Genomic DNA, 27,973 nt, shown 5'->3' on the forward strand with positions numbered 1-27,973 from the left:
GTGGAGACAAGCAATAAGCTGCTTGTGATGAGACCTAACAGACATAAGGAAGAATAAAGGTTTGAAATATGCATCTAATTTATGTATGACAGCATATTTTGTGGCATTTAAATGAAAGCATAATGGATATTTTGTTTACATGGGTATATGTTGGGAACAGGGGGTCCCGTCTACAGCAAATAAACACCTTTATTGGGCTAATGAACTACGATGAGGCTGCTGTTCCCTTTCCCTACACCCTTAAAAATTAAAGTAATACATTCAACCACAAAAAGAGAAAAGGAACCGGGAAACTGAAAATAGCAAACACGGATATACAATTAAAATAATGTTTGTAATATGAACGGTAGAGATAAAGTTCATAATGCACGTCACCCTTATTTTGAGGCCTGTGACAAGGGTAATGATTCCAGGGCCACTGGGTGTTCTTTTCTAGAATTGCTCAGATTCGCTGTTTTAAGCGTGCTTTTTGTAAAACAAAAACCTGAATGCATTTTGTACAAATATATGAAAATATAATGATATTGATGGTTTTAAAAATCTCAGATGTATAGTTTAAGTTTACTCATAAAACACATTTTTTCAGGATTATCAGTATTTTTTTTTGTGTCACACACATACATATAACTCATTTAAATATTTTTGTTCTTGTTAAAGTATGCAGGTGGTTTTGGTGCGATGCAAAGATTCACTGAAAATCAGATAGTTAAGAAGAAAATATTTAAGTGATAAACAGTGATTTATTTATTTATTTGATGAAAGTTTTAAAGATCCCTCACAAAGGAGAGCTTTCGCATTGTTACCTCAGTACTCATTCTTCAAAAGATAGACACTCCTCTTGACAAGATCAGTAATTATCACAGTAAACACAGAAGAGCCCAGTTGTTCTAAGCCCATACACTGTTGTGATGAAACTTAATCAGAAAGTGACATTTTAAATAAAAAAAAAAAGCTTCTTATAGCTTGACGAGTGGGCAGTGTTTTGATAATCAAAATAAGCCATCAGATTTTTCTTTTTAAAAAACATTCACTCTGTCTGGAAGGAACAAGCCCTGTGTCGGTGCTGTAAGGGAGAGGGTTAGGGTTTGCCTCTGTACAATGCAGGGTAATGAGCAGGGAATGTTTGGACAGTCTACACACAGCCTGATGTTACCATTGAAACCGAGGCTAATTGAGGCCCTGCAAAGCACATATAATTACAAGTAAAACACTATCTTAATGTCAGATCATCTTGTGTGGGCTATACTGTACTTTCTGAATCACATTTATTAAGGATTACTATGAAAAAAAAAGTCTTTGGGAGGATTTCATCCCTCTGCTGCACATTTTCTATTTGAGAAACCTTTCACAGGTTCTCTGTCTATCTGTACTTTACCACCACCAAGAGGAAAATGTTGGAAGGAAAATGCAGCTCATTTTAAAGTGAGGTTAAGCAAGCTGGTAAATATGCCTACATACACAGCATATACAACAATCCGGAACAGTAACTGGCAAAAAAAACAAAAAACAAAACAAAACAGTAGTAAGTCCTTCCTATATTCATTGGCATCCATTGTTAAATTATATACATTTACTGTGCACCATCCTTCCTCTTAAATACATTTCAATTGTTTTTTTTTTTTTTTAGATTTCAGACAAATTGCACACAACTGCCTGTTGATATTGTCTTACATTTGTCCCCCTTGTCACCCTGGACCCCCACATGTAGTAATATAATTTTAGCTGGCATGTTCAGGGGCTTCTGCCCATACTGGGACCACTGAATGATTCCAAGTCTCCATCCTATTTCCAGGACCCGAGTGTGTTTTAAAGACAAAAAAATGCATAAGAAACAAAATGACTATATATATGATTGCATACTTGTTTCATTTAAAGAAAGTGTATTTTGTATTTTTGAATTGAAGTTTCACTTCCATTGCCAATCCAGCTATATACAAGTAGGCCTAAGGTAACACCAGACAACATTCTTCCAGGACCGTGGTACAGCATACAGAAAGTGACAAAAGGAAGGATTTCAAATTTCAATACTAAGATTTCTTGCTTGAGAAACATCACCTTGCTCTGCCTCTAGTCACCATCCTGGTGCATTTATTAGTCGTAGTGGTGCTGAATACTGCGTACTGTATGTGAATCAGCTACCGCTAGATGCAAGCAATACACATAAAGAGAAAACTGAAATTATTGGATGTGACTCATACACATTGAAAGTGAAAGACTAAAGTCATGAGGATATCCTGATTCATCATGGGTGACTTAAGCAAACGACTAAGTGACCAAAAAACCTGAAGGCCCATAATTTCTTTGTTTCTGGCTGGATACAAGAACTGAAAAGGAAAAATAGTGGACGAAATATTTTGATATATTCACGAGTAAGTACAAATATAAACATCTGACTTATTATTTATAATTTTTTATTGCATGTTATTGCTATCTTAATTTCGTCATAAAATGGTATGGTTGCTGTAATATTAATGTTACAATGCTGATGAAGTTTTCGTTCTTATTACAAGAAATCAAGTTTGATTGCACTTAAGTCAGTGTTTTATAGGTAAAGTGCAGGCGGATTTATTTGCTGTTGTGTTATGATTACTCACTAGCTCAAGCTCTCTCAGAGAGCCTCCATTACTCCCACAAGAACCTGGTTTCTTGCCAAGAAAGATGGAGAAGTTCAAACACTTGTGTGTACTATTTACATATTTGTTCGCAGTATTATCAGTTGTCTTTGCACTTTGCTTGACCTTCGCAAACTTATGCATGCTGAATATATTTACTGTTACACTCCCCATATTGCACATTCTTCGTCTTGCACTGTCCCATTGTCCCCTCCTCTGTAACTGTTTATTGTTTCAACGAAACTACCTAGCTCACACATCATCAACCTGATGCATGATTCCTTGACTAACAAATCACACAGAGTCATATTGGCCTCCAACCCTTGTTTCAGGATTATCTGGAGTGGAGATTACATCCTACGACCTTGAAACAGCAAAGACATTTAAACGATTATTTGTAAGTCAGGGAGTCCACCAGGTGACTGATATTTTGACACAAGAAGAGCATCATACTGTGATCCAGTACAGTACCATTCTGAGGATCATGATTCCCCTCAGCTACACTTGTCCTGCATTTGACGCTTGGGGAAAACGTTGGATGGGGAGGAACATCTTCTTGGTCCATGGCATCAGATGTTAGAGTGGGGAAACAGAAAATGAAATCAATTCATAGTGTAAGGCAAAACCAAACCCACCTTACAGTAACTTCAGGGCAGGACACTTGACGTACTTGTTAAAGTACCTAATTCATTTGTCAGTGAGATCTCCATGATATCAGTACAAGCATCTGCAGTTGGGTGGCTTTCATTTGGCTGAAGGCATCGTCTTGAGTGTCCGTTTCTTTTTGTGTTCCTCTCTGGACACCTGTGATGTTGGCAGAATCTTCACGCTGCTGTGTCCCATGTTAACTGTTGGTGCCAGTCAATGTTGCCTCTGTCATACATAGCGGCTGGTTTGCCTAGTGTGAAAGAATAAGATTGGCTTTAATATTTTTCCACTTAATATTTTTAAAACCAAAGAGTTACATCCGTCGATACAAACATGAAGAGAATGGGGACCGTGAGACGCGGTAGCATGCTAACAAAAACTAAGCCGATGATCAAAGGCAGATTTATACTACAGAACGTCTACAGAAACACATGGATACACTAGTCATTTTAACGTTATTCTTATCATTGATCTCCACAAACTCTGGCAATCTTCGATTCCTCTCAATGAGGTCTGCTCTTGAGATGTTCTGCAGCTATTACTGTCTGTGCTCAATAGATAAAACTTAATCTCTCCTCTCAGAATTGCGCTTTTTTTTCCATTTATGGAATCCTAAACAATCCTTTACCTTTGTCACAAACACTGTTGTTCTTGCAGCACACCAACCATAATGAACATGGTAAAAGAGCAGTGACCGAACTTACTGGACCACATGAGAAATGCAACCAACACGGCGGGTGAAGGTCTTTGCTTCCTGTAGGCTGTACAGCATGACCTGAACTGCATCGCTCCTACCTCAACAAAACAAAACATTTATGATCAATACTTACACTTCATTAATATTGCAAGAATCGAGTAAATGGCCAGTCCCACTGTTTAGGACAAGGGTCACCAGCATGGTGCCCACTGGTACCAGGATGCCCCCAAGGACCACATGAGTCGCCCACGGACCTGTTCTAAGAATAGTACAACTCACCAGTAAGCAGGGTCTAAATTTTATTTTTATCCTGTTGCTATTCTTCTTTAATCACATGTGCATTTATATGGATTTGAAAATGACAATAAATAATAATAAAAAAAACATTTAAAACATTTCTATTATACATGAAGTTTAGATAAGTTTAGGTAAAGTATGTTATGGTAGCCCTTCGTATGGCTCAGTAACCGTGAAGTAGCTCTCAGTTTCAAAAAGGTTGGTGTCCCCTGGTTTAAGATGTCCGCCGAAACTATACTACTCACCGCCCGAGGGACTTAGCTGTCACTCAAAAACTGATTGTCCAATAGGAACACAGCAGTGAAAACCCACCCACGTGAGAGGTTTGAACTGCAAGGAAAAAAACATGCAGCACAAAAGCGAAAGTAATGCAGCGCAGAGCTACAATTGTAAACAAAAGAACATTATTTAAAGAGCAAAAGACCAATAACTTGCTTGCAAGTTATAAATTTCATCTATTTTTTTTTTTTACTTCAGTGAGTTTTATTTTCTTTCAAAGCCTTGTTGGTTGATGTTAAAAAAGTTTTGCTTGATAATATTGGAACAAATCTCATATAACGCCCCTAGGTTAATCAGTGCCAAAAGTTTTAAACTGAAAAAATACGATCTGAAACTGAAAAAAAGAACTGAAACCGAAAACCGAAAAATAAGATTTTGAACTCTAAAAAAATAAAAAAATGAATCTGTAAAAAAAAAACTGCAATTGAAAAAAATCAAATATTTCAAATATTTAAATATATATGATAAATGTTAATTATTTCAGAAAATAAAACATTTTTAAAAACCCAGAACCGAATCAAAATCATGATTAAACCGAAATAAACCCTCAAACACTTACTTTAATAAGAATAATACATGCCCATGTTTTTCAAAGTTCAGCATCAATACGTGAACTTTCAGTTTCAATTCTTTTGTGCCGTGATGGAGCTGAAGATGCCGTCTCTCCGTGCCTCCCCTACGGCTCTTGTTTTTTTGCAGAAATTATTGAGAATAGTTATTATTTTAGATGCAGCGGCTGGAAAGCGTACTCGGCTGTTTGTCACCGTGGTAAGTCATCTTATCTCCGCGGTTTCGCTTCTTATGTCACCGTATTTTGGATTAACCCGGACGATAGTTGTGTTACTATGCGTCAGTAACAGGCTACATTAAACCGAACTGTGTGCTTATTGTGCCCTGTCCTTAGGACGACCACCTAATCCATGTCAGGAAGGTCGCTATGAGATAAGATAGGGTATGCAAACTACCATTTCAATTAAAAGGACCTGGATTTGCTGTGAACCCAGCTACTTAGTCAAGCACAGGAGCCTTTAAGTTTTAAAGTAGTTTGTAAAACCTAAAGTAGCTGAAAGTGTATTGTTTATCAGTTGGTCACTTAAAGGGACAGACGTTCAGATGTGCGGCCTCAGTCTTCAGAGGGTTAGTGCTTCTGCTGCTAACCTGGTACTTTACAGTCTTGGTGACTATGCCTGAACTGTGATTTTATAAATCGTTCTTGACATTTGTCTATTTTCTCAGATAAGAGAGTCATCACCTAAAGTGCACAGCTTTTGATCTTTCACTGTAATAAATGACTGAAAGTCTCTTTTAGAATGACAGCATATGTCATGACCTGCAGGACTGATCCTCCCGTGTGCCACGCCCCCTCGTTTGCCTCATGTGGAATCCAGGTGTTCCCAGCTCTGTCTAGTTGTTATTAATCTATTCTGGTATTTAGTGCTTCCGAGTCTGCCTTACCCAATCCGGTCACTGACGTTTGTATGCATTTTGTCGTTTCCCAAAATAAAACCCCTTTTACCCAACTCTTCGTGTCCCTGCCTCCCTGTTTCGGACCATAACAGCATCATTTTTTAAAAGGGGGTCGGAGGATTTTGGTGTCACAGGGCTGTGTTTGAAAGGGACAATAAAGTGTCATTTAAATGACCCGCCCATGATATCTGTGTGTTCTCCTAGGTGTATCGGCATGGCGATCGCTCACCAGTCAGTGCCTTCCCCACTGACCCCCACCAGGAGAGTGCCTGGCCTCAAGGCTTTGGACAACTGACGCAGGTATTTCAGGTTGCTGTACAGTAGCTGTGAATTGGTATAAGGTTCGTATTTTTGGCACTATAAAAGCGTCTTGTTTTGGTAACATTTCTTGTCTTCGCAGGAAGGAATGAGACAGCACTTTCAGTTAGGGAAGAGCCTCAGACAGCGCTACGATGGTTTTCTAAATGCTACATACAATCGGCATGAGGTCATTTTTTCTTTTACTCTAATTATAAAGCCTTGTGAACAGATATTCCTAGTGGATGAAATTCTTAACTTTTCATTTAGCAAAAAATGACATTGACCATGTTTGAACTTTGTAGCAAATATGTGACCCTCCAGCATAAAACCGTACGGAAGTCGCATGGCCATATTTTTAGATATTTTTTGAGGATTTTTTGTGCTCTTTCATTTGATACCATAATCCTAATTTCTAAGATTTGACCCAAGTGTACAGTTTTGTGCTGGAGAGTCACATATGTCAGCTATTACTGTCAGTCAATTTGATAATTCATTTGAAACATCCATCCATTTTCTGAAGCTGCTTGTCCTGTTCAGGGTTGTGGGGGGGGGGGGGCAGAGCATATCCACGGGTGCAAGGCAGGAAACAAGCGAGGATGGGGCAGCAACCCATTGCAGGGCGCACTCACACACCATTCACTCACACACCATTCACTCACACACCATTCACTTACACACCATGCACTCACACACCATTCACTCACACACCATTCACTCACACACCATTCACTTACACACCATGCACTCACACACCATTCACTCACACACCATTCACTCACACACCATGCACTCACACACCATTCACTCACACACCATGCACTCACACACCATTCACTCACACACCATTCACTCACACACCATGCACTCACACACCATTCACTCACACACCATTCACTTACACACCATGCACTCACACACCATTCACTCACACACCATGCACTCACACACCATTCACTCACACACCATTCACTCACACACCATGCACTCACACACCATTCACTCACACACCATTCACTCACACACCATTCACTCACACACCATGCACTCACACACCATTCACTCACACACCATGCACTCACACACCATGCACTCACACACCATTCACTCACACACCATTCACTCACACACCATGCACTCACACACCATGCACTCACACACCATGCACTCACACACCATTCACTCACACACCATGCACTCACACACCATGCACTCACACACCATTCACTCACACACCATTCACTCACACACCATGCACTCACACACCATGCACTCACACACCATTCACTCACACACCATGCACTCACACACCATGCACTCACACACCATGCACTCACACACCATTCACTCACACACCATTCACTTACACACCATGCACTCACACACCATTCACTCACACACCATTCACTCACACACCATGCACTCACACACCATGCACTCACACACCATTCACTCACACACCATGCACTCACACACCATGCACTCACACACCATGCACTCACACACACACTCTTATGGCCAATTAAGTAACTCCACTTAGCCTCAGCATTTTTTGGACTGTGGGCAGAAACTGGAGGAAACCCCACAATACAGGGAGAAAATTTAAATTCGACACATATCAAACCCTGGTAGCAACTCAAACCCAGGTTCCAGAGGTGTGAGGCAACAGTGCTAATCACTGTACCATCATTCCACCCCTCATTTGAAACAAAAAAAGTGGCTTCATGAACTATTGCCCATGCAAACTAGTGCTTGACGTCCCATGTAATATTCAGCTACAGCACGGTAATTTGAAAATCACCAGTTTACGTCTTCAGCTGACAGAATAAACACTTTCCAAGTCATCAGAGAAGCTGCCAGAACAGGCACTGAGACTGACATGCAGAATAACTAATCCAATGCTTTTTTTTAAATAATGAATTGCAGGCGTTGTTGTACGGACAGTTACAACAGGGATTAGTCATGACCCTTTTTTGCTCACCTAGAAGCAACCAAGTACTTCATCCATCCATCCATTTTCCAAACCGCTTATCCTATTGGGTCGCGGGGGGTCCGGAGCCTATCCCGGAAGCAATGGGCACGAGGCAGGGAACAACCCAGGATGGGGGGCCAGCCCATCGCAGGGCACACTCACACACCAGTCACTCACACATGCACACCTATGGGCAATTTAGCGACTCCAATTAGCCTCAGCATGTTTTTGGACTGTGGGGGGAAACCGGAGTACCCGGAGGAAACCCCACGACGACATGGGGAGAACATGCAAACTCCACACACATGTGACCCAGGCGGAGACTCGAACCCGGGTCCCAGAGGTGTGAGGCAACAGTGCTAACCACTGCACCACCATGCCGCCCCCGCAACCAAGTACTTATAACTTCTAATTTCTCTCTGTGTTTGTGCTGTAGATCATGGTGCGGAGTACAGATCATGACCGGACTTTGATGAGTGCAGAGGCACAGCTGGCCGGCCTGTACCCACCTAATGGGACACAAATCTTCAACCCCAATCTTGCCTGGCAGCCCATCCCAATCCATACAGTACCAGAGGCAGAAGAAAGGGTTTGTATGTCTCTCAGGGGTTCAGATGGCTTATTAGGTATGTAGCAATTTCCCTCAGGAGGGATTTTGCTGCATGTCGTGCTGCTGTATCTGTTGGCAAGTGTTTTGACAGTTTGTGGGTAAACTGAATACTGTGTGTTGCCCTGGATGACAGCAGGAGGTGAAAATTGCGATCTGCTGCTATTGTGTCCACGAACAATGTTGACTTCATGAGCTTCAGAAGATGTTTCTACATTAATGAGAGGAATTGTGGTGGAAAGTTTAGTTGATGCTGAGCAAAAATGGTAAAGGGTCTGTTCAGTAACATTTAGCCTTATAATGTGTAATGGTTGCCTCACACCTTCCTATAATAGGTTATGTTGTCTAGCGCTCTGTGGGAAGGCTGGTTAGACTGAGGAGCAGATTATGGTGACACAGGGACCGACGTCCCTTCTCAGGGCAAAAATGTAGAACAGGGAGAATTGGAAACCAGCAAATAAAATGTGAAATTATTCTCATAAGGCGCATGTTTGCAATTTGGATGAGGACTGGTGAGGAATTTGTGAAAGTGCAGGTGGTCAGTAGTGTTAAAATCCACATGGATGTGAGTCTATGGAGGGCGGGGAGGCAGACATTTATAAATAACTCATGCGAGAGAACAGAAGCAAACTTGCGGTCACTTGATTCATGACACATGCACACACTTTCTGGAACCTACATGCAAGCGGGAAACATTTTAGTCAGTATGGAGTAAATTCAAAGAGTATTTTAGATCAAAATGCAGTGAACTGTTGGGCAATAAACTATGTTTGATGTTGAGTTTAGAGTAGTACGCATTTTCTTAGTACTTTGTATAACTTCTACCAACATGAAAAAAATTGTATTAACCAGATAGGTTGGTCATAAAAGTACTGTGGTGAGAATTCTGCTTTAATGTAAAAAAAACAATCAACTGTAGAGGAATTTGGGTTTGCTCTTCTTGTCATCCTGTTGATGTCCCATTGACAGATGCCTCCAGTGACAATTGACTTCTTTATATATAGAATAATCACGATTGCATCTACACACCTGATGGTGTTTGGGCTCTGAAATGTTCTTCATCTTTTCTCACAGCTGCTTTCATTCCCTCTGCGCGGCTGTAAGAAGTATGAGCGCTTAATGGAGGAAACCAGGAAAACAGATGCCTATAAAAATATGACCAATACCTATGAAGTAGGTGCCCCGTTTACCTGTACTACAGTTCATCATGAACAAATAATACCTGGAGTCCCATCATGAAGTACATGAGTCTTACACCTTCAATCTGTCCATGTCAGGATTTTTTGGCAATGGTGCGGAACAAGACTGGCTTGGAGCAGGCCACCATAGAATCTGCGTGGGGTGTCTATGACACATTGTTCTGTGAGGTGAGTAATGAGGTGTTTCAAGGTCTTCTATTGTATGACCTTTGTAACATTTAGTTTTCTTCTCTGTGTGGCCTATACCTGTAATTCTTTTTTCTTTATTTTGAGAGGGGGGGGGTCCTAAAGCTTAGCCCTAGGTGTATTGATGGGTCACTTGTTCATTTTTAGGATAAACACAACCTCAGCAACCCTTCTTGGGTAACACCAGAGGTCAAGGACAAACTTCGAGAACTGAATGACCTTGACCTCAGGATCAAGTTTGATATGCATAAAAGGGAGGAGAAGAGTCGGCTTCAAGGAGGTACTCGCATGAGAGGGAGTCTACGCTGTAGCTGCATACCAGAATATCTATGCTGATTGGGGAGAAAAATGAATAAACAGGAATGTTTAAACACTGGACTTGAAACCCTAAAACAAGAACAATCAGACTCCCAGAAAAATTTAGTAGCCGAACAGCAGGCCATCTTACTAGCTCTTGAACAGCCCAATTGGATGTGTCCTATCTTGTTGTAATAGGTATGGTCAATAGCTGATTCCAATAATCCTTCATCTTATTTCTACATAATGTTGATAATTTACTAAGAACTAATTAGTCCATCAAAATAGTTACTGCTTCACATGGCTTTATGCTGGTTCCAATAATCCTCCAGCTTGCGTCTACATAATGTGGAATTGTCTTTATGTGCAAATGCGGATTCTTGCCCTCTTTGTCACTTGTTGCTTCCTAGGTCTCCTGCTAGATCAAATTTTGAAGAATATTTCAGCAGTTGCAGCCAATGCATCCCATCAGCCACTGAAGATGATAATGTACTCAGCGGTAAGATGGCTCATTCGCCGGAAGCCTTTAATGCTTTTTTTTTTCTAAAGAACAGTAAAATGACCCAGTCCACCTTATTACTTCCATACCTAGCAGCAGGCTGTTTGAGTTCCATCGTTCACTGTTATGTAGTTACCTCTTATCACATAGCATCACAGATTCATAGAACAGTGACCATTTGAAATTTGAAGCTTAAGGTGACCTTGTCTTTTGAAGTGGAATTAAAATGTCAAAACAGGAATTAATTAAATGTGGAACTTTTGATCAAATTAATACAAATGTAAAGCTTTTGTCATTTAATTTTTAGCAAATTGCAGACATAAGATTTTTTTTTATTTTATTGTGTGTGTGTTTTTCAGCATGATACAACCATTGTGGCACTACAGTCAGCCTTAAACGTCTTCAATGGAAAAGAGCCCCCCTATGCTTCCTGCCACATTTTTGAGTTGATTCGAGAAGACGATGGGTAGGACTGTCCATTATTCCCAATAGTCTTTTCTTAAATTCAAACAGTTCCCTGAAGCTTTAGTTATATTTGATAGCATCTGGTCCTTTAAGTGTTTTCTGTTATTTTAAATGTTTGTTACAGTAAGTGTTACATAAATATTCAGGTGAATACCCTCAGAAATACTGAGAGCTTATTGTATTTACCTAGCATTATGGCATTAAGATAGAAAAGGAGTAATGAAACTAATAGGAAAATAATTAAGTAAAGTTCATTTAGGCCTCTTCTGTGACTATAGAAACCAGCTGTGTGTTTTTGTGCCTTCAGGTCTTTCTCCATTGCCATGTTCTACTGGAATGACAGTCGCCCAGAGCCTTACCCTCTGGTCCTGCCGAGATGTGAGCAGAACTGCCCTCTGGAGGACTTTAAATGCTACACTAAACCTGTCATTCCTTTGAATTGGAAGGCGGAGTGCGAGAAGGACACGGGTACATTTGAATACTTATATTTTTATTCTAAAATCAGCACGATCCAAGAACATATTGTCTGTTTGTTTTGTAATCTCTTCATGCTGCATGGTGTGTGTGTGTTTTTTTCCTTTTTTGGCAAAATGCCCACACTCATGAACTTCACCTTTTGGAAATGTAATCGCCAATTATAATCTTTTCTGTCTTTTAAACATAGTTTCTGCCCCAGCTGTCTAAGAACAGTCATCACCATCATTAATGAATTAAACATGCCAGTATCTGGATGTTATATGGCTAATTGCAGCGTTTCCACTCAATGTTTTTTCCGTGGTGACCCGCCATGGCAAAAAAAAAATACAAAATAAAAACTATACTACTGTTACGTGCAAGAGCCAGTAGGTGTGCTCTACTTGTGTTGCTTCTTTTTGGTGTGTGCAGATCAAAGGGTGCTGCACGGGAGACGTCATTATGCTCCAAGACATTGCCAGCCTATCAGCCGGCCATGGAGGAGGAGCTACGGAATTGAAAGATGTGTTTGCTCCCAATGGCGTGCAGTGTTTTAGTTGTTGTGTGCGTTGAGATGCTGCACTCACTCATAATGTTACTTCACTATGGAATATTATATGAAATATAAAACTACATAACACTTAAGAATGTAATCTTTAGAATAATACCAAAACGATGTAACCTGCAGAAGACAATGTAACCTCGATACCTTTAAGAGAATGCAGGCCAATTACTGTTGCATGATGTAATCATAAGTATGTATCTGTACCCTAATAAGCTATTAAATGCCCGAATTAGCTGTGTGGCTTATCACTGTGTTGTAGGTTATAAAATATAATTAGCTCTGTAGCTAAATAGTGTGTAACTAACTGAAATTAGCTAGTCTTATTACTGTAGCATCTTTGACCAGAAGGGAATCACCTGAGTTCCGAGTTCATGGCCACATATATAGTATGTAAAAAATCTTGTAGAGATGGTTTTGCCATAATTATGTTCACCTAATGGACCAAGCAGTAAAGGAAATGATTGACAGACTTGCCACACATGGGTCGGGAATACAGAAAACAGAATTTGTAACCCTTGCTTGCTTTGGATTAATATAAAATAATAATCATGTTGTACTGGACCAATCAGAAGATTTAAGGTTTAAAAACAGAGCCAGAGAGACCTAAGGCACAAGAGTAACACATCACACTTAACATACTAATTAGGTAAGGAAATGAATTTACTGCAATTAGTGTATGGCAAAATAAATTACGGTCTGACTACCCGGGTAGTGGGAAAGAAAACACATATATACCTAAATCACCAGATCCCTTGAAATTGTTTCAAAAGTCCACTAAAGTGCTCTGCTGCAATGACTGATAAGTCAAAGTCCTCGCCCCCTCAATGATAAAGGAATTCCTTCCGCACTGTGAAATGGGTCAGGGTCTGTATATGATGAAGTTCCAAAAGAGGAGTTTCTCTCTATGCAGTTGTATAGCTTCAGTTCCTTGGGCTTCATGTATCCAACATTTCAAACTCTAGTTCCAGGTCACGCAAAAACCTGACCAACCCGTATGTAGCATATAATAGGCCAAATATGTATACAATGTATTGTGTTTCGCAATATTAATTAGAAATAAAATACATTCATTTAAATACAAATACCCTTTGCACTGTAATCAATTTGCATTTACTAATCTCCTGATTGTAGTTTTAGGACCATTCTCAGCTCCTTTTAATTTAACCAACTGGCTGTCATTACTCATGTTATTATGTTTTATACGTGTAACTGTGTGTTGCACAGCTTCAATACATTAAAGTAATCTTTCACACATAAAATAAAGAACATTCACAGTAAGATAGTTATAGGCCTATACTCTAACTAAAATACAACACAACTTTCTTGTTATGTTTTACCCAATTTATTCAGAATCCTTATTATTAGCCAAGTATGTTTCCATACAAGGAATTTGCCTTTATGGTGCGTTTAGAAGACATTACAAAAACATACAACAATTATCAAAGGTATGTACAGAAAGTAATAAACACTATGTTATATATAAAACACATCAAAGGAATCACCACATTTAATGTCAAACTAGCATTGTGGCTAGCTATAATATGACACTTAGCTTGGCGCTTACCATGCGGGACTCACTTATAGGCACGTTTTATAGACAATAATGTTCTGAGGGCAGAACAAAAAAAAAATGATTGGTTCGGTAATGTAATGTAACGGTAATAGAGGAGACCAAGACATCTGATTGGTTGGTCCTGCCTCAAGGTGCTTGGATCCACCTTGTTCCATTTGAACTCAAAACTCATATATTCCAAATTCAATGTTTGAAATTTCAACTGGAGTGCCCCCTGAAGTCGGAATTCCGACTCGTGAAGTTGGAGGAACATACACAACCCCAACCTCACAATTCGACATGGCTGTGCCCTTTGTCAACTGAAGTTAAAGCTGTGGTTTTGTACTGTTTATTAGCACAACAGGTGTGGCACGATGCGGAAAGAGGAGGAATGCCGGGCAGGGTGTGACACATGCCTATCAGCATAGCTTCCAAATAAATAAAAGGGTGTATTCAACATACACAAGCATAATTAGTTTTCAATAGCAATAGAAAAGTAATTATAATGAATAAAAACGTAATGAGGTAGCATAAAGAAGAAAAAATATTACTCAATATGTCTGCCATTTGTTTTAGCTTTTTATGATTAACTTGAAAAAATTACAGCGATACGTGGACTAAATAAAAAAAGGGTACAATCTCCAATTTCACAATTGATACAAATTAATCATCCAGACTTAAAACGCAAATGTTTAACTATAGTAACATATTTCCAATCATAACTGCTGAGACAACACTAATAAATGGAAGAGAAAGCGGAAACGTTGCTGCCTTGAAAATTTTTCAATTATTGTGGTACGTTAAATGAAAAAGTTCAAATAATACCGCTACATATAATGCGCAGAGGGCTCGTGCACGTGAACAGGTACCACGCGAAACAGCGCCCCTGCAGCCACGTATCACGGCGGTTACGAAACACGGTGTTTATACCCGATCTTAAAACATTACCGAACCCATTTTATCCTAGACCTATTCCTGGGTACGTAAAAATGACCCACTGAAAAACAACAACTACTGGAAATGTAGTTACCAACTGTAATTTGTTTCGGTCTTTTAAACAGTTTCTGCCCCAGCTGTCACCGTCATTAATAAACTAAAGATACTGGTGTCTGGACATTATGTGGCTGAATGCAGTGTTTCCGGCTATAACATTTCTCTGTGGCAGCTCACCAAAAAAAATCTATCCAGCCAAGCAGATATCTAATGCGATGCATTGGTAACTCACTCGGAAGGCCGATTTTCGCCCTGACCCCCCGTTAGTTAATTATTTAGCAGACGCTCTTATGAAGCTCTAATAAATTTTAAAAGTTCATTGACAAGCAGTCTCACTGGGTGCTTTTTAAGTCACAACATCGTTGGAATAACACAAAAGACCGAACATGTTTAATGTTTAGTTTTCCTTTGTTTAACTACAATTGCAATTAATAGCAAAATGGCAAGAGATCAATTGAATGAGTCAGTCAAAAAAAAAAAAAAACTACAATACAATGAAAATGTCTGGCAGAAGATATGTGCCGATGTGTTAAACATTGCTTGTCAATGGACTTTTATTAACTTTACTGTCTTTTGCAGTTTATTGCATTTGCAGTTATTGTGTATCACATAAAAACGGGAGTTAGATCGGAAAGGTGGCAATAAAAAAATAAAAACAAAAAGTCACAAACTCGATTTATTTAGAAATGGAACTAAGCGACCAATTATTTAATAAAGTAAATTGAGCACCTGTTTAAAAAGAACATATTACATTTTGATCGACAATCATGCATAGATTTCTTGTTTGAGAAATATGAAGTGATTGAACTGATCCAGGATGCGTTGCTTAACTTAAGCGTTGTTCGTTTTTCGAGCCACATTATCAAGTCAGTTCATGTGTTTTACTGGGTCACGTCGGTTTCATTATTAACCGGTTCTCAGGCTGTACTGCTTATTCAGCCTGCTCTCATTTCTTCCGGCTTTGTGCCGTGATGGAGCTGAGGATGACGTCTCTTCGTGCCTCCCCTACGGCTCTTGTTTTTTTGCAGAAATTCTTGATAATAGTTATTATTTTAGATGCAGCGGCTGGAGAGAGGACTCGGCTGTTTGTCACCGTGGTAAGTCATCTTATCTCCGCGGTTTCGCTTCTTATGTCACCGTATTTTGGATTAACCCGGACGATAGCTGTGTTCCTGGTTACTATGCGTCGCTAACGGGCTAAATTAAAGCGTGCTGTGTGCTTACTGTGTGTACCCTGTACTGGCAATACATCTTCCTCTGGCTAAATTACACCAATATTTGTTTGGTATCTTACTGAATTTGGTGGGGAAACATCGCCGTGTTGCATTGGCTTTCTGTTTATTCCAGCTTGCTGCAGACCGGTCTGCTAAGTTTGTTACTCCGCACAGTTGACTAGTTAAACATTTAGTGACGCTGTGTGGGTTGTTTTCTAGTCATTTGCCGACGGTAGCTACGCTAATGATTCGGAAACCGTGCGCGCTGAGCATTAGCTGCTGAGCTAACTTGGGTATGTTTGTATTAGCCAGTCACCGAGGTAGATTAGTGCAGGTCCGCTAAATGTAGCTAAAGCTCGTTATCTTCGCTAGTTACTGTAGCCATTCCTCCGGTTCTTCCCGTAAGAGGCGGCGAAAACCGGCCAGTTTCTCTAGAGCGTTTTAAAGTACCTTGCATAATTTTTCTAAATTTTAGCTGACTCGCCAGCTAATAAGGTTTCGGTTCCCTAAAACTTCTGTTTTGTGAATGTTGCTATTTTGAAGTGCAGTTTGCGTTTGTTTTTCTACATAGTTTGTAGTGTAAATTGCCAATGAACATACAGTGAGGGAAATAATTATTTTACCCTTTATTATGTTGACCCATTAATAAAGAAATGAGAAGTCTGTAATTTAACTGGTATGTTTATTTAAACAGCAAAAGATGGGTCAACTTAAGAATTCAGCAGGGGGTCAAATAATTTCCCTCACTGTAAATACAGTGCATAGTATAAATAGTAAATATAATGCATAGTAAAGGGGCTGACGTGAAAAAACATGCACGCTTAAAATGTGTGGTGCACATTTTGGTATCAAATCCTGTTTAGGAAAATCGCGCTTAGGAAAACGGTTTAATATTTACTGTCCTATATGAATTACAGCATGTGCTAAAATTATGTGAAATTTTTACTTTCCCATGATGCAAAAAGTAAGTCATATACCATTTGTCCTTTATCCAAGTCCTACGCTACTTCCAGACAGAATTTGGTCAACTCTTTATTATACCATTTTCAAATGCACTTTGAAATCCGTAATTGTTTGAGTCAAGTGACAAATGGAGATGTCCAAGATTGAACAATGTTACCAGTAACCGGCGGAGGATTATTTTTAAAACTGTGGATAAGAAATTGGATAAAACCATAGAATTCAAAGTGCATTTTATTGAAAATGGTACAGTACAGGTTGACCAAATTTTATCTGGAAGTATCCTAGGACTTTGCCTTTCAGATGTTATATGCAGGGGTGCCATTAGAGGTTTTGGGCCCCATGAGAGCATATTATATTGGGCCCCCAGTCCAGAAAAATCATTACATCCAAATTTTTTAGGGCGCCTTTGAAATCATCCTAATTGTACCCCCCAGGGTATATGATTTGCTTTTTGCATTATGGATAAGTAACAATTTTATTTTAGTAAATTCTGTACTTTATACATAAAACAATGTATCTTGAACCATTTTCTTATGCATGATAACCGAGTGTCATTCTACTAAACACGATCTGATACCGTAATGTTATGTCTATGCGTGCACCACACATTTTAAGCACGGATGATTTGACCCAATATGATAATTCTTTGACGGGGCAAAGGGTGGAAAGGTTGACCACAGTCTGTCTCCAGGGGGTTAGTGCTTCTGCTAACGTGGTACTTCACAGCCCTGGTGACTGTGCCTGAACTGTAGTTTTATAAATTGTTCTTGACATTTGTCCATTTTGCCAGGTAAGAGAGAGTCACCACTTAAAGTGCAAAGTCTCTGCTGGAATGACAGCATGATTTTTTAAAATGCGGGGGTGGGGGAAATTTTGATGCGGTAGGGCTGTGTTTAAAAGAAAGTGTAACATGTCATTTAAATGACCCGCCCATGATATCTGTGTGCTCTCCTAGCTGTATCGGCATGGCGATCGCTCACCAGTCAGATCCTTCCCCACTGACCCCCACCAGGAGAGTGCCTGGCCTCAAGGCTTTGGACAACTGACGCAGGTATTTCAGGTTGCTGTACAGTAGCTGTGAATTGGTATAAGGTTCGTATTTTTGGCACTATAAAAGCGTCTTGGTTTGGTAACATTTCTTGTCTTCGCAGGAAGGAATGAGACAGCACTTTCAGTTAGGGCAGAGCCTCAGACGGCGCTACGATGGTTTTCTAAATGCTACATACAATCGGCATGAGGTCATTTTTTCTTTTTATTTTTACTTTAAAGAAAACTGTGAATGGATAATTCTATAAGGATGCAATCAAGCAAGCATGAACTGCTTGTTAAATTAGCAATGACGTTCATTTTAATGAAAGGATACGTGGAAACTTCAAACAATGAAACAAATTAAGCTCTTTTAGATCCCGCTGTACCGCCTTAGTTGACTGATGAAAAAGGCCAGAGGAGACAAACCAGCTTTGCATGAGCAATAATGCATTGAATGGGAAGCCTTAGAAGTTGTACTCATTTAACAAAAAATAACATATTGGCCATCTTCAAACTTTTTAGTTAATAAGTGCATTTGACAGCTATTAGTGTCACTTTTTGGTAATTCATTTGAAACAAAAAGTGATTCAGTCATCATATACTACTGCCCATGCAAACTAGTGCTTGACGTCCCATGTAATATTCAGCTACAGCACGGTAATTTGAAAATCACCAGTTTACGTCTTCAGCTGACAGAATAAGCACTTTCCAAGTCATCAGAGAAACTGCCAGAACAGGCACTGAGACTGACATGCAGAATAACAAATGCAATGCTTTTTTTTTAAATAATGAATTGCTGTTATTCCTGTATAGTCGGTTACAACAAGGATTAATTATGACCTTTTTGGAAGCAACCTGGCCCTTATTTTTCTCTGTGTTTGTGCTGTAGATCATGGTGCGGAGTACAGACTATGACCGGACTTTGATGAGTGCAGAGGCACACCTGGCCGGCCTGTACCCACCTAATGGGACACAAATCTTCAACCCCAATCTTGCCTGGCAGCCCATCCCAATCCATACAGTACCACAGGCAGAAGAAAGGGTTTGTATGTCTCTCAGGGGTTCAGATGGCTTATTAGGTATGTAGCAATATCCCTCAGGAGGGATTTTGCTGCATGTCGTGCTGCTGTATCTGTTGGCAAGTGTTTTGACAGTTTGTGGGTAAACTGAATACTGTGTGTTGCCCTGGATGACAGCAGGAGGTGAACATTGCGATCTGCTACTATTGTGTCCACGAACAATGTTGACTTCATGAGCTTCAGAAGATGTTTCTACATTAATGAGAGGAATTGTGGTGGAAAGTTTAGTTGATGCTGAGCAAAAATGGTAAAGGGTCTGTTCAGTGACATTTAGCCTTATAATGTGTAATGGTTGCCTCACACCTTCCTATAATAGGTTATATTGTCTAGCGCTCTGTGGGAAGGCTGGTTAGACTGAGGAGCAGATTATGGTGACACAGGGACCAGTATCCCTTCTCAGGGCAAAAATGTAGAACAGGGAGAATTGGAAACCAGCAAATACAATGTGAAATTATTCTCATAAGGCGCATGTTTGCAATTTGGATGAGGACTGGTGAGGAATTTGTGAAAGTGCAGGTGGTCAGTAGTGTTAAAATCCACATGGATGTGAGTCTATGGAGGGCGGGGAGGCAGACATTTATAAATAACTCATGCGAGAGAACAGAAGCAAACTTGCGGTCACTTGATTCATGACACATGCACACACTTTCTGGAACCTACATGCAAGCGGGAAACATTTTAGTCAGTATGGAGTAAATTCAAAGAGTATTTTAGATCAAAATGCAGTGAACTGTTGGGCAATAAACTATGTTTGATGTTGAGTTTAGAGTAGTACGCATTTTCTTAGTACTTTCTGTCATGATCACCGGGTAGCGGTTGCGGCAATCGTACAGGAAATAGGCACGGGAAGCCAGGTACGGGGAATGCAGGGGTTTTATTTAGAGATCGGGGATAAGGGAACATCTCACACGGACTTGACATGGAATTCACAATGACGGACAAGGGTAACACGCAAGACCAGGACTTAAAACAGGACAAGACTAAGCAAAGTAATCAGACAAGGCTGGAAACAATCAGGGTAATCACACGCGGGTAATCAGGGGGCGTGGCACACATGAGGAGCTGACGAGCAGGGTCATGACACTTTGTATAAATTCTACCAACATGAAAAAAATTGTATTAACCAGATAGGCTGGTCATAAAAGTACTGTGGTGAGAATTCTGCTTTAATGTAAAAAAAACAATCAACTGTAGAGGAATTTGGATTTGCTCTTCTTGTCATCCTGTTGATGTCCCATTGACAGATGCCTCCAGTGACAATTGACGTCTTCTTTATATATAGAATAATCACCATTGCATCTACGCACCTGATAGTGTTTGGGCTCTGAAATGTTCTTCATGTTTTTTCACAGCTGCTCTCATTCCCTCTGCGTGGCTGCAAGAAGTATGAGCGCTTAATGAATGAAACCAAGAAAACTGATGTCTTTATTAATATGACCAATACCTATAGAGTAGGTGCCCCATCTCATTGTTCATCATGAACAAATGTTACCTGGAATCCTACAGTGAACTACATAGGTCTTACACCTTCAATCTGTCTATGTCAGGACTTTTTGGCAATGGTGCGGAACAAGACTGGCTTGGAGCAGGCCACCATAGAATCTGTGTGGGGTGTCCATGACACATTGTTCTGTGAGGTGAGTAATGAGGTGTTTCACGGTTTCTATTGTATGACCTTTGTAACATTTAATTTCCTTTTCTGTCTGAGCTCCATCTGCAATTTTAATTTTTTCGTCCCAGAGGTACATTGCATGGGTTACTTGTTTTTATTTTCAGGCTAAACACAACCTCACACTTCCTCCATGGGTAACACCAGAGGTCATGGAGAAACTTGGTGAACTCAAAGACTTTGGCTTCAGGATCCTGTTTGAACTCTATAAGAGGGAGGAGAAGTGTCGGCTTCAAGGAGGTAATCGCATGAGAGGAAGTAGCTGCTTGGAAAAATGCAGTAGATGTTTAACTTTTTCTAAAAATGCTGTTTTGTGCTATGGGCGATGTTCCTCAAGAACTTGACCACAAACCACACTGTATTAGCAACATTAAATAATCAGAGTATTTGTACGGATTGAGGAGGGAATGAATAAACAAGAATGTTTAAACATTGGAACCCTAAAACAAGAACAACCAGGCTCCCACAAAGATTTAACAGCCGAACAGCAGGCCATCTTAGAAGCTCTTGAACAGCCCAATTGGATGTGTCCTATCTTGTAATAGGCATGGTCAATAAAATTTAGATATTTCTGTAAATTGGATAATTAACTAAGGACTAATTAGTCCATCAAAATAGTTACTGCTTCACATGGCTTTATGCTGGTTCCAATAATCCTCCAGCTTGCGTCTACATAATGTGGAATTGTCTTTATGTGCAAATGTGGATTCTTGCCCTCTTTGTCACTTGTTGCTTCCTAGGTCTCCTGCTTGATCAAATTTTGAAGAATATTTCAGCAGTTGCAGCCAATGCATCCCATCAGCCACTGAAGATGATAATGTACTCAGCGGTAAGATGGCTCATTCGCCGGAAGCCTTTGTTTGTTTTTCAAAAGAACAGTAAAATAGCCCAGTCCACCTTATTGCTTCCGGATCTCTTCCCCAATTGATCCCCAATCCCCCCTCCAGAATTTATTGCACCTTCCTGTATCACGCCCAAGAACCTCTGATGGAAGTGTAATCAAACAACATTTACCACCATAACACAGGGAATGACACATAGCATGAAGGAAGCATGTGTTGCACAAACGACACACACTGCTTACTTCAGACACTTATCTTGGTTTGTTATTGGTACCAAGAATCAACTCAACTGGACTTCAGACAGAGCAAATGACGTGAGCACATAGATTTTTTGAGTGAGGTTCAATCCTATTTTACCTCACTGTTTTATGTGTTTTAAAGTGATAAACACTAAAAACTGAGCTCCCTCCTTGCTAATCAATAGGGTCGTGCAGATACAGTCTTGGGTAAATTAACTATTTTTCCACTTGTTATGCCAGTAAAGGCCCAGAAGGTTGAGTCAAGGCAAGTCTGGTAGTTCAGAACCAGGCTGGAAAACACCTTGCGTTCAACTGTCCAAGAACATGAATTACTATTAGCATTTGTATCAGTGCTGGGCTGGACTGGGATTAAAAATTGGCCCTGTACTTCTGGGCCCCTCGTGAATTTGTTCTGAGGGGGTTCCTCCCCCATGGAAAAATTTGCCGATTCACGAACCGATGGTATTGCCTGGGAAACGTTTAGTACGTCAGGCAGCTAGTCCAGCTCTGCTTGGTATGCAGAGCAGTTGCAGGGGTTGCTTCTCCCCTCTTTCTCTGTCTAAATCTGAATCGGAAAACTTATTACCCCAAAAGGGGTAATTGGACTGTGTTTTTTTTTTTTATTCTCCTCCTCTCTCCTCATGTTATTCTGTTTCTTTTCTTCTCTCTGTTTGCCCCTGTCTCCCCCTACTGTGATGTTTGTGTATGTGTATGGTTGGTTGATGGCCAGTTTTTCGCTGGTACTTGTGACTAGTGACATGGTGTATTGCAACAGCAATAAAGGGTTCTCATTGTCATCATCATCATCATCATCATCATCATATTTAAATGCTTGTTTCCTGTACACATTTGCCTTTTTTCTGCACCAAATTTTCCCATGATATACTGTCTGGAATGCAGATAAAGTAGCAGCGAGTGGAGTCCCACTGGTCACTGTCATCTAGTTAATTTGTCACATAATAACATTGCAAGTTCATAAAAAAGTGACCATTTAAAGTGGAATTAAAATGTCGAAAGTGGAATTAGCTATGTTGTATTTGTGTCACAGTATTTGAAAACATTAAGATGTGGAAACACAAAAACAAATCTTATTTCTGTTAAATTCCCATTTGAAACACCTGTGTTTATTCATAGAATAAATTAACTGTGACACTTGTACAAACTGATCCACGTGTTTTTTTTTTTATTGCGTGTGTGTGTTTCAGCATGATACAACCATTGTGGCACTACAGTCAGCCTTAAACGTCTTCAATGGAAAACAGCCCCCCTATGCTTCCTGTCACATTTTCGAGTTGTTTCAAGAAGACAATGGGTAGGACTGTCCATTATTCCTAATAGTATTTTCTTAAATTCAAGCAGTTCCATGAAGCTTTAGTTATATGAGCCAGAAATTGGTTTAATGTTTTCTCTTATTGCAAATGTCTTTTACAGTAAACCTTGCATAAATATTCAGGTGAATTCAAATACCCTTTGAAATACTGTGAACATATTGTACATACAGTATCTAGCATTGTGGGAGTAATGAGTAAAGGAATAATGAAACCATTAGCAAAGTAGTTAACATTCTGTGTTAGTCTTATTAGTCTTAGTTTAGCCTTAGAAATGTCATAAAATCTAGGGTTTCATTAGAATTAGTGTCTGCCGTTAAGTATAGCTATACTGACATATCCATCATTGAGAAGTTCATTTAGGCCTCTTCTGTGACTATAGAAACCAGCTGTGTATTTTTGTGCCTTCAGGTCTTTCTCCATTGCCATGTTCTACTGGAATGACAGTCGCACAGAGCCTTACCCTCTGGTCCTGCCGGGGTGTGACCAGTACTGCCCTCTGGTGGACTTTGTCCGCCTCACTAAACCTGTCATCCCTGTGAACTGGAAGGCGGAGTGCGAGATGCCCTTTGACCTGAAGGACACAGGTACATTTGAATACTTGTAGATTTTAGGATAAAAATATATTAATAGTCTGTTTTCTATTTTCTTCATGCTTCTTTTTTCCCAATATGCCCCACACTCAAACTACATCTGCTGCAAATGCAATTGCCAACTGTTATCGTACAGAAAACTGGCAGTTAAATTGATACCCAATGTTTTACTATTATTATTAATACTTGAAATGAAATTATAGCTCTAAAGAGGTGTTTTGAGTTAAGTTCATTGACAAGCAGTCTCATTGCCTTTTTTTTTTTTAATTAATAACACCTTTGCAATTAATAGCAAAATGTCCAGAACAGAACTGGGAAAGAGCCAGTCTAAAATTGACAATTGATAAAAAGAAAATGTCTATCCGGGTGATGTGCAGATTTGTTAAGTCCGTTGAGGAGGAATGCTTTTGTTACGAATCCAATAAATGTGCAACATCTGTACTGAATTGAGCAAGCATCTGAAGACTTTGTGTTTCACTATTTATCGCGATTTTATTGTTATGGTGTCGTGTGGGAATGGGAGCTAAACGCTACAGTCTAGCCGTTAACCTGTCCTCTGGCGGCCTGGTAACGTTAGTGGGGTCTACCTGACATGGCTATATTGTGAATGCGAAATTGTAACAGATTACCGCGTTTGATGGGGGGAGGGGTGCTTTATTTACCACACTGATATCAGTTGGGAGCACACAACACCCGTTACTTCACTTATGGAAGACTGAGTAGGAATGATGATGTATCTGTCACATGTTGTTTTCCCTGATGAGTTTCATATGTGAAACGGGATCACACATCACGAGGGACTCGCTACCTACAACAAAGAAAGTTCGACTGAGTCACACACACAGTTGGGCTGTGCAGTTAGGCTGAATCACATACACAGTCTAATTGCACTGCACACAGCCTCCTATGCTGTTCAGTGAAGCACTGGGGATGGGGAAACTGTCTAACTTAAGCAACTGTAGTTATATCTGTCACTCAAATTCCATATGGGCCTAATATTAATTTATATAATTATCTGCATTTTTTTCAGTAGTAACCCCCCCCCCCCGACATTGCCTCTACGTCAGACCTCTATTTTTTGATCCACAGGAAACGCTGTGTGTGTCCATAAAAACATTTCAAAAGATGAGTGATATTTTCTTAATTTCCACTGCTTCTTTTGGCCCAGAGATGATCATCGGGCTGACCGTGTGTGGATGCCTGCTCCTCATTCTCTTCGTCCTGCTCCTCACCGTCCTGTGCCGGCAAAAGGGCCTGTCCAGTGGCTACAGCAGCGTGACCAATGAGGGGGATGACCACTCCTGACAGTCAATTGAGCTGCTAGGGAAGTTGGACCCTTGGGACAGTGATGCAGATTTCTGAACTTCCTTGACTTTCACGGTTGGTTTCTGGGATCAAGAACATAAAAATCATGCTAGTTTACTCATGTTTTTTTGTGGTTTTTTTAATTTTATTAGCAGGGATCTTTACTTCCATAACTGTTTCTAAGCATTCAGATAATGGTCTAGAGTCTTCTCTGTTTTGAGTTAGTTAAGTTTACTGGGGCGATGTCCTTAACATTTTACAGTTTTTATACTTATTTTAAGGCAGTACATGTACCTGTGTGGTTTCCCATTAAGAGTTTACATCTCTCCCTTGGTGTGTAAATGTTTATCTTACGGATGTTGGCTTTAATGAACCGTACCAACCATTTTGATGGTCAGAAGATCAGTTGGATCAGTTGAGACTGCGTGTAAATGAGAGGTGGCGTCATAGAGCGCAAAGGCAACAGCCTTAAGACAATGAGCGGCTTCTGTTTATTTTAGGTTACCTGCACTTTATTGATACCAGGAAATTCTTGAATTTGACCATAGCAGATTGTCATGTCCCGAAGTCATGCAATTAGTAACTCCAAAATAACCCAACAAGCCTCAAATCAAGATAACAATGAATACCTCTGAATCTTGTTTGTGTTTCTAAGTTTCATGAATTACTGGGCAGTCAGACATGACCACAAAATCCATCACATTTTCAACGTTTCTCATCTGTACCCATGTAGACCAATTCTTATACGTTTTCCCTGCCTCCATTATTGCTGGAGGTACATTAATTGCAATGAGGGTAATATTAAAATACTGTGTTTAAACGCTCTTCAAAATTTTCAGATTAAGAACAGTATGACGTTGTTTTATGGTTTGTTGGTAGTAACTTTATTTAAATTTATGATTTGACATGTATGAAGCTCAGGAATAAGTCACTTGTTTTTTTTTTGCTTTGACATTGCTTTATGAAGTTTTTGAGGAATTAATTTTTATATTCTATACCAAGGGGGGTGTCTACTTTTTAATTTTAATCGGAATTGGCGGTATTGTAAAGGGATACTTCCATCAGTTTCTCATAATTAATACTAAGGGATTGACTGTAGGATGAGGTTGGTGTCAAAGTACAGCAGAAACATTGGTAACACTTCACATTAATTGCACCTTCATAATGCATTCATAGAATATTCATAAGCAGCATCTAAATATACCTTAACATCTACATGTACCCTAAAAACTTTAATATACATTAATAAGTTTATCGATGTATATTGAAGCTGTTAAAGTATATTATGATGTTATGAATGAACCGCTTATCCTACTGGGGCGCGGGGGGTCCGGAGCCTATCCCGGAAGCAATGGACACGAGGCAAGGAACTGCCCAGGATGGGGGGCCAGCCCATCGCAGGGCTCACTCACACATGCACTCCTACGGGCAATTTAGCAAATCCAATTAGCCTCAGCATGGCTTTGGACTGTGGGGGGAGGGAAACCGGAGTACCCGGAGGAAGCCCCACGACGACATGGGGAGAACATGCAAATTCTGCAAACATGTTACCCAGGCGGAGACTCGAACCTGGGACCCAGAGGTGTGAGGCAACAGTGTTAACCACCAGAATTTTTGGTCATCCTGGAACAACCCGTGTTTTAATGTATTTGAAGCAATATTTTTACATTTTCATTCTGATTAAGTACTGGTATATCTGGCATACTCAAACTTTTATTTGAACTAGATTTTAAGAAAGGAAGTTGCCTATGGTTCCATCAGTCCAGTCGATCAATCCTGTTTGCTACAAATTGACAACTCTATTACTTGGTGGATTAAATGTATTGTGCACTGATGTGATTGTATGTTGTCATTGCAAAGTAGCCAGTTGGGATTACTAAATGCAGTTTTGTCTGTATTGTTGATCTCAATAATGCCTTATCACTCATATGTAAATGTGATAGCTAACGGTCATACTTATGCACTTGTTTACCACTTCGATTCATTTTTGCGTAGGTGCACAGGACAATATTGACCAGGGTCCACCAGGTTTTAGCAACAATTAGAAGACTGCTGTTTTCCCCTCAACATTTACTGATTATAATTTTTAAAGTTGGGGCAAATTGTATTTGTCAGAAGAGAGGGGGAGGGGTTGTGAATTGGAATACCTGTAATGGTAACCATGAGAGCTGCAATAATACCTTAGCAGTATATTTAAATATTCTTCTTTAAAAAAAAAAAAATCAACTAAGGGAAATTTTGAAAAGTTTTTTGCCATGAACAAATCATAGCATTTCTACTTGCCTTATTCGGTAGAGGAAAACGTAACTTGACTTGTTGACTTGGCTACATCTTCCTTGAATTGTAAGACTGAATACTGCACAATACAATTTTGTGAATCTAAAGGGAAATGTTTAGTTCTCCGGCCAGCCAAGCTGCTGATTGACTGCATTGCTTTTTGTTTAAATGCCCTTGTGAAATAGTCTCAGCTAGTGGTTTCTCAAAGCCAAGAACTCGTACAATGTTACGGTCCAAATTGTGTGGGGAAAGTTATTTTCAATGTAAAATGTTTAAGGTATACATAAGACTGTTCTGTAAGGGAAAGTAAAAGTTGCAATAAAATGTGTGTTCTGAAACCATAGTAGTTT

At 39.8% G+C, this 27,973-nt stretch overlaps 2 protein-coding genes and 1 long non-coding RNA gene across 9 annotated transcripts in view; 2 read left to right on the forward strand and 1 right to left on the reverse strand.

The window, feature by feature from the left end:
* Positions 1 to 27,961, forward strand: part of LOC125751505 (salivary glue protein Sgs-3-like) — a 71,892-nt gene extending 43,931 nt beyond the window's left edge. The window contains exons 1-2 of one of the 2 annotated variants that reach the window (XM_049030375.1): positions 6,856 to 8,612; positions 26,929 to 27,961. In XM_049030375.1, the coding sequence (XP_048886332.1) occupies positions 6,897 to 7,823 (927 nt within the window). In that variant the 5' untranslated portion in view covers positions 6,856 to 6,896 and the 3' untranslated portion in view covers positions 7,824 to 8,612; positions 26,929 to 27,961. Of the gene's footprint in view, positions 1 to 6,855; positions 8,613 to 26,928 lie in introns of those variants that run through there. The other variant, XR_007400647.1, reaches the window with a different exon arrangement.
* On the reverse strand, positions 721 to 5,228 carry LOC125751506 (uncharacterized). Of its 3 annotated transcripts, XR_007400649.1 has the most exons (5): positions 5,093 to 5,228; positions 4,500 to 4,584; positions 3,965 to 4,051; positions 3,295 to 3,510; positions 721 to 3,164 (listed from the first exon to the last, which is right to left on the reverse strand). It is a non-coding gene; the product is annotated as an uncharacterized LOC125751506 (long non-coding RNA). The 3 variants fall into 3 exon arrangements; XR_007400648.1 differs by having other exon boundaries at positions 3,965 to 4,584; XR_007400650.1 differs by lacking the exon at positions 4,500 to 4,584 and having other exon boundaries at positions 3,965 to 4,055; positions 5,093 to 5,197.
* acp2 (acid phosphatase 2, lysosomal) lies at positions 5,174 to 27,961 on the forward strand. 4 transcript variants are annotated; one of them, XM_049030373.1, is made up of 11 exons: positions 5,174 to 5,301; positions 6,205 to 6,300; positions 6,401 to 6,487; positions 19,181 to 19,333; positions 20,723 to 20,821; positions 20,918 to 21,007; positions 21,147 to 21,279; positions 21,780 to 21,868; positions 23,326 to 23,432; positions 23,860 to 24,035; positions 25,210 to 27,961. In XM_049030373.1, exons 1-11 carry the CDS (start codon positions 5,176 to 5,178, stop codon positions 25,344 to 25,346), a joined length of 1,293 nt encoding a protein of 430 aa, XP_048886330.1. In that variant the 5' UTR covers positions 5,174 to 5,175; the 3' UTR covers positions 25,347 to 27,961. The 4 variants fall into 4 exon arrangements, with proteins under 4 accessions (XP_048886330.1, XP_048886329.1, XP_048886331.1 ...); XM_049030372.1 differs by lacking the exon at positions 6,401 to 6,487 and adding an exon at positions 18,414 to 18,500; XM_049030374.1 differs by lacking the exons at positions 19,181 to 19,333; positions 20,723 to 20,821; positions 20,918 to 21,007; ... (3 more) ...; positions 23,860 to 24,035; positions 25,210 to 27,961 and adding exons at positions 8,706 to 8,858; positions 9,951 to 10,049; positions 10,154 to 10,243; ... (3 more) ...; positions 11,830 to 11,990; positions 12,408 to 13,622.
* Positions 27,962 to 27,973: the final 12 nt, after the last annotated feature.

The sequence above is a fragment of the Brienomyrus brachyistius genome, chromosome 11, assembly GCF_023856365.1.
Source record: "Brienomyrus brachyistius isolate T26 chromosome 11, BBRACH_0.4, whole genome shotgun sequence".
NCBI classification, from domain to species: Eukaryota; Metazoa; Chordata; class Actinopteri; order Osteoglossiformes; family Mormyridae; genus Brienomyrus; species Brienomyrus brachyistius.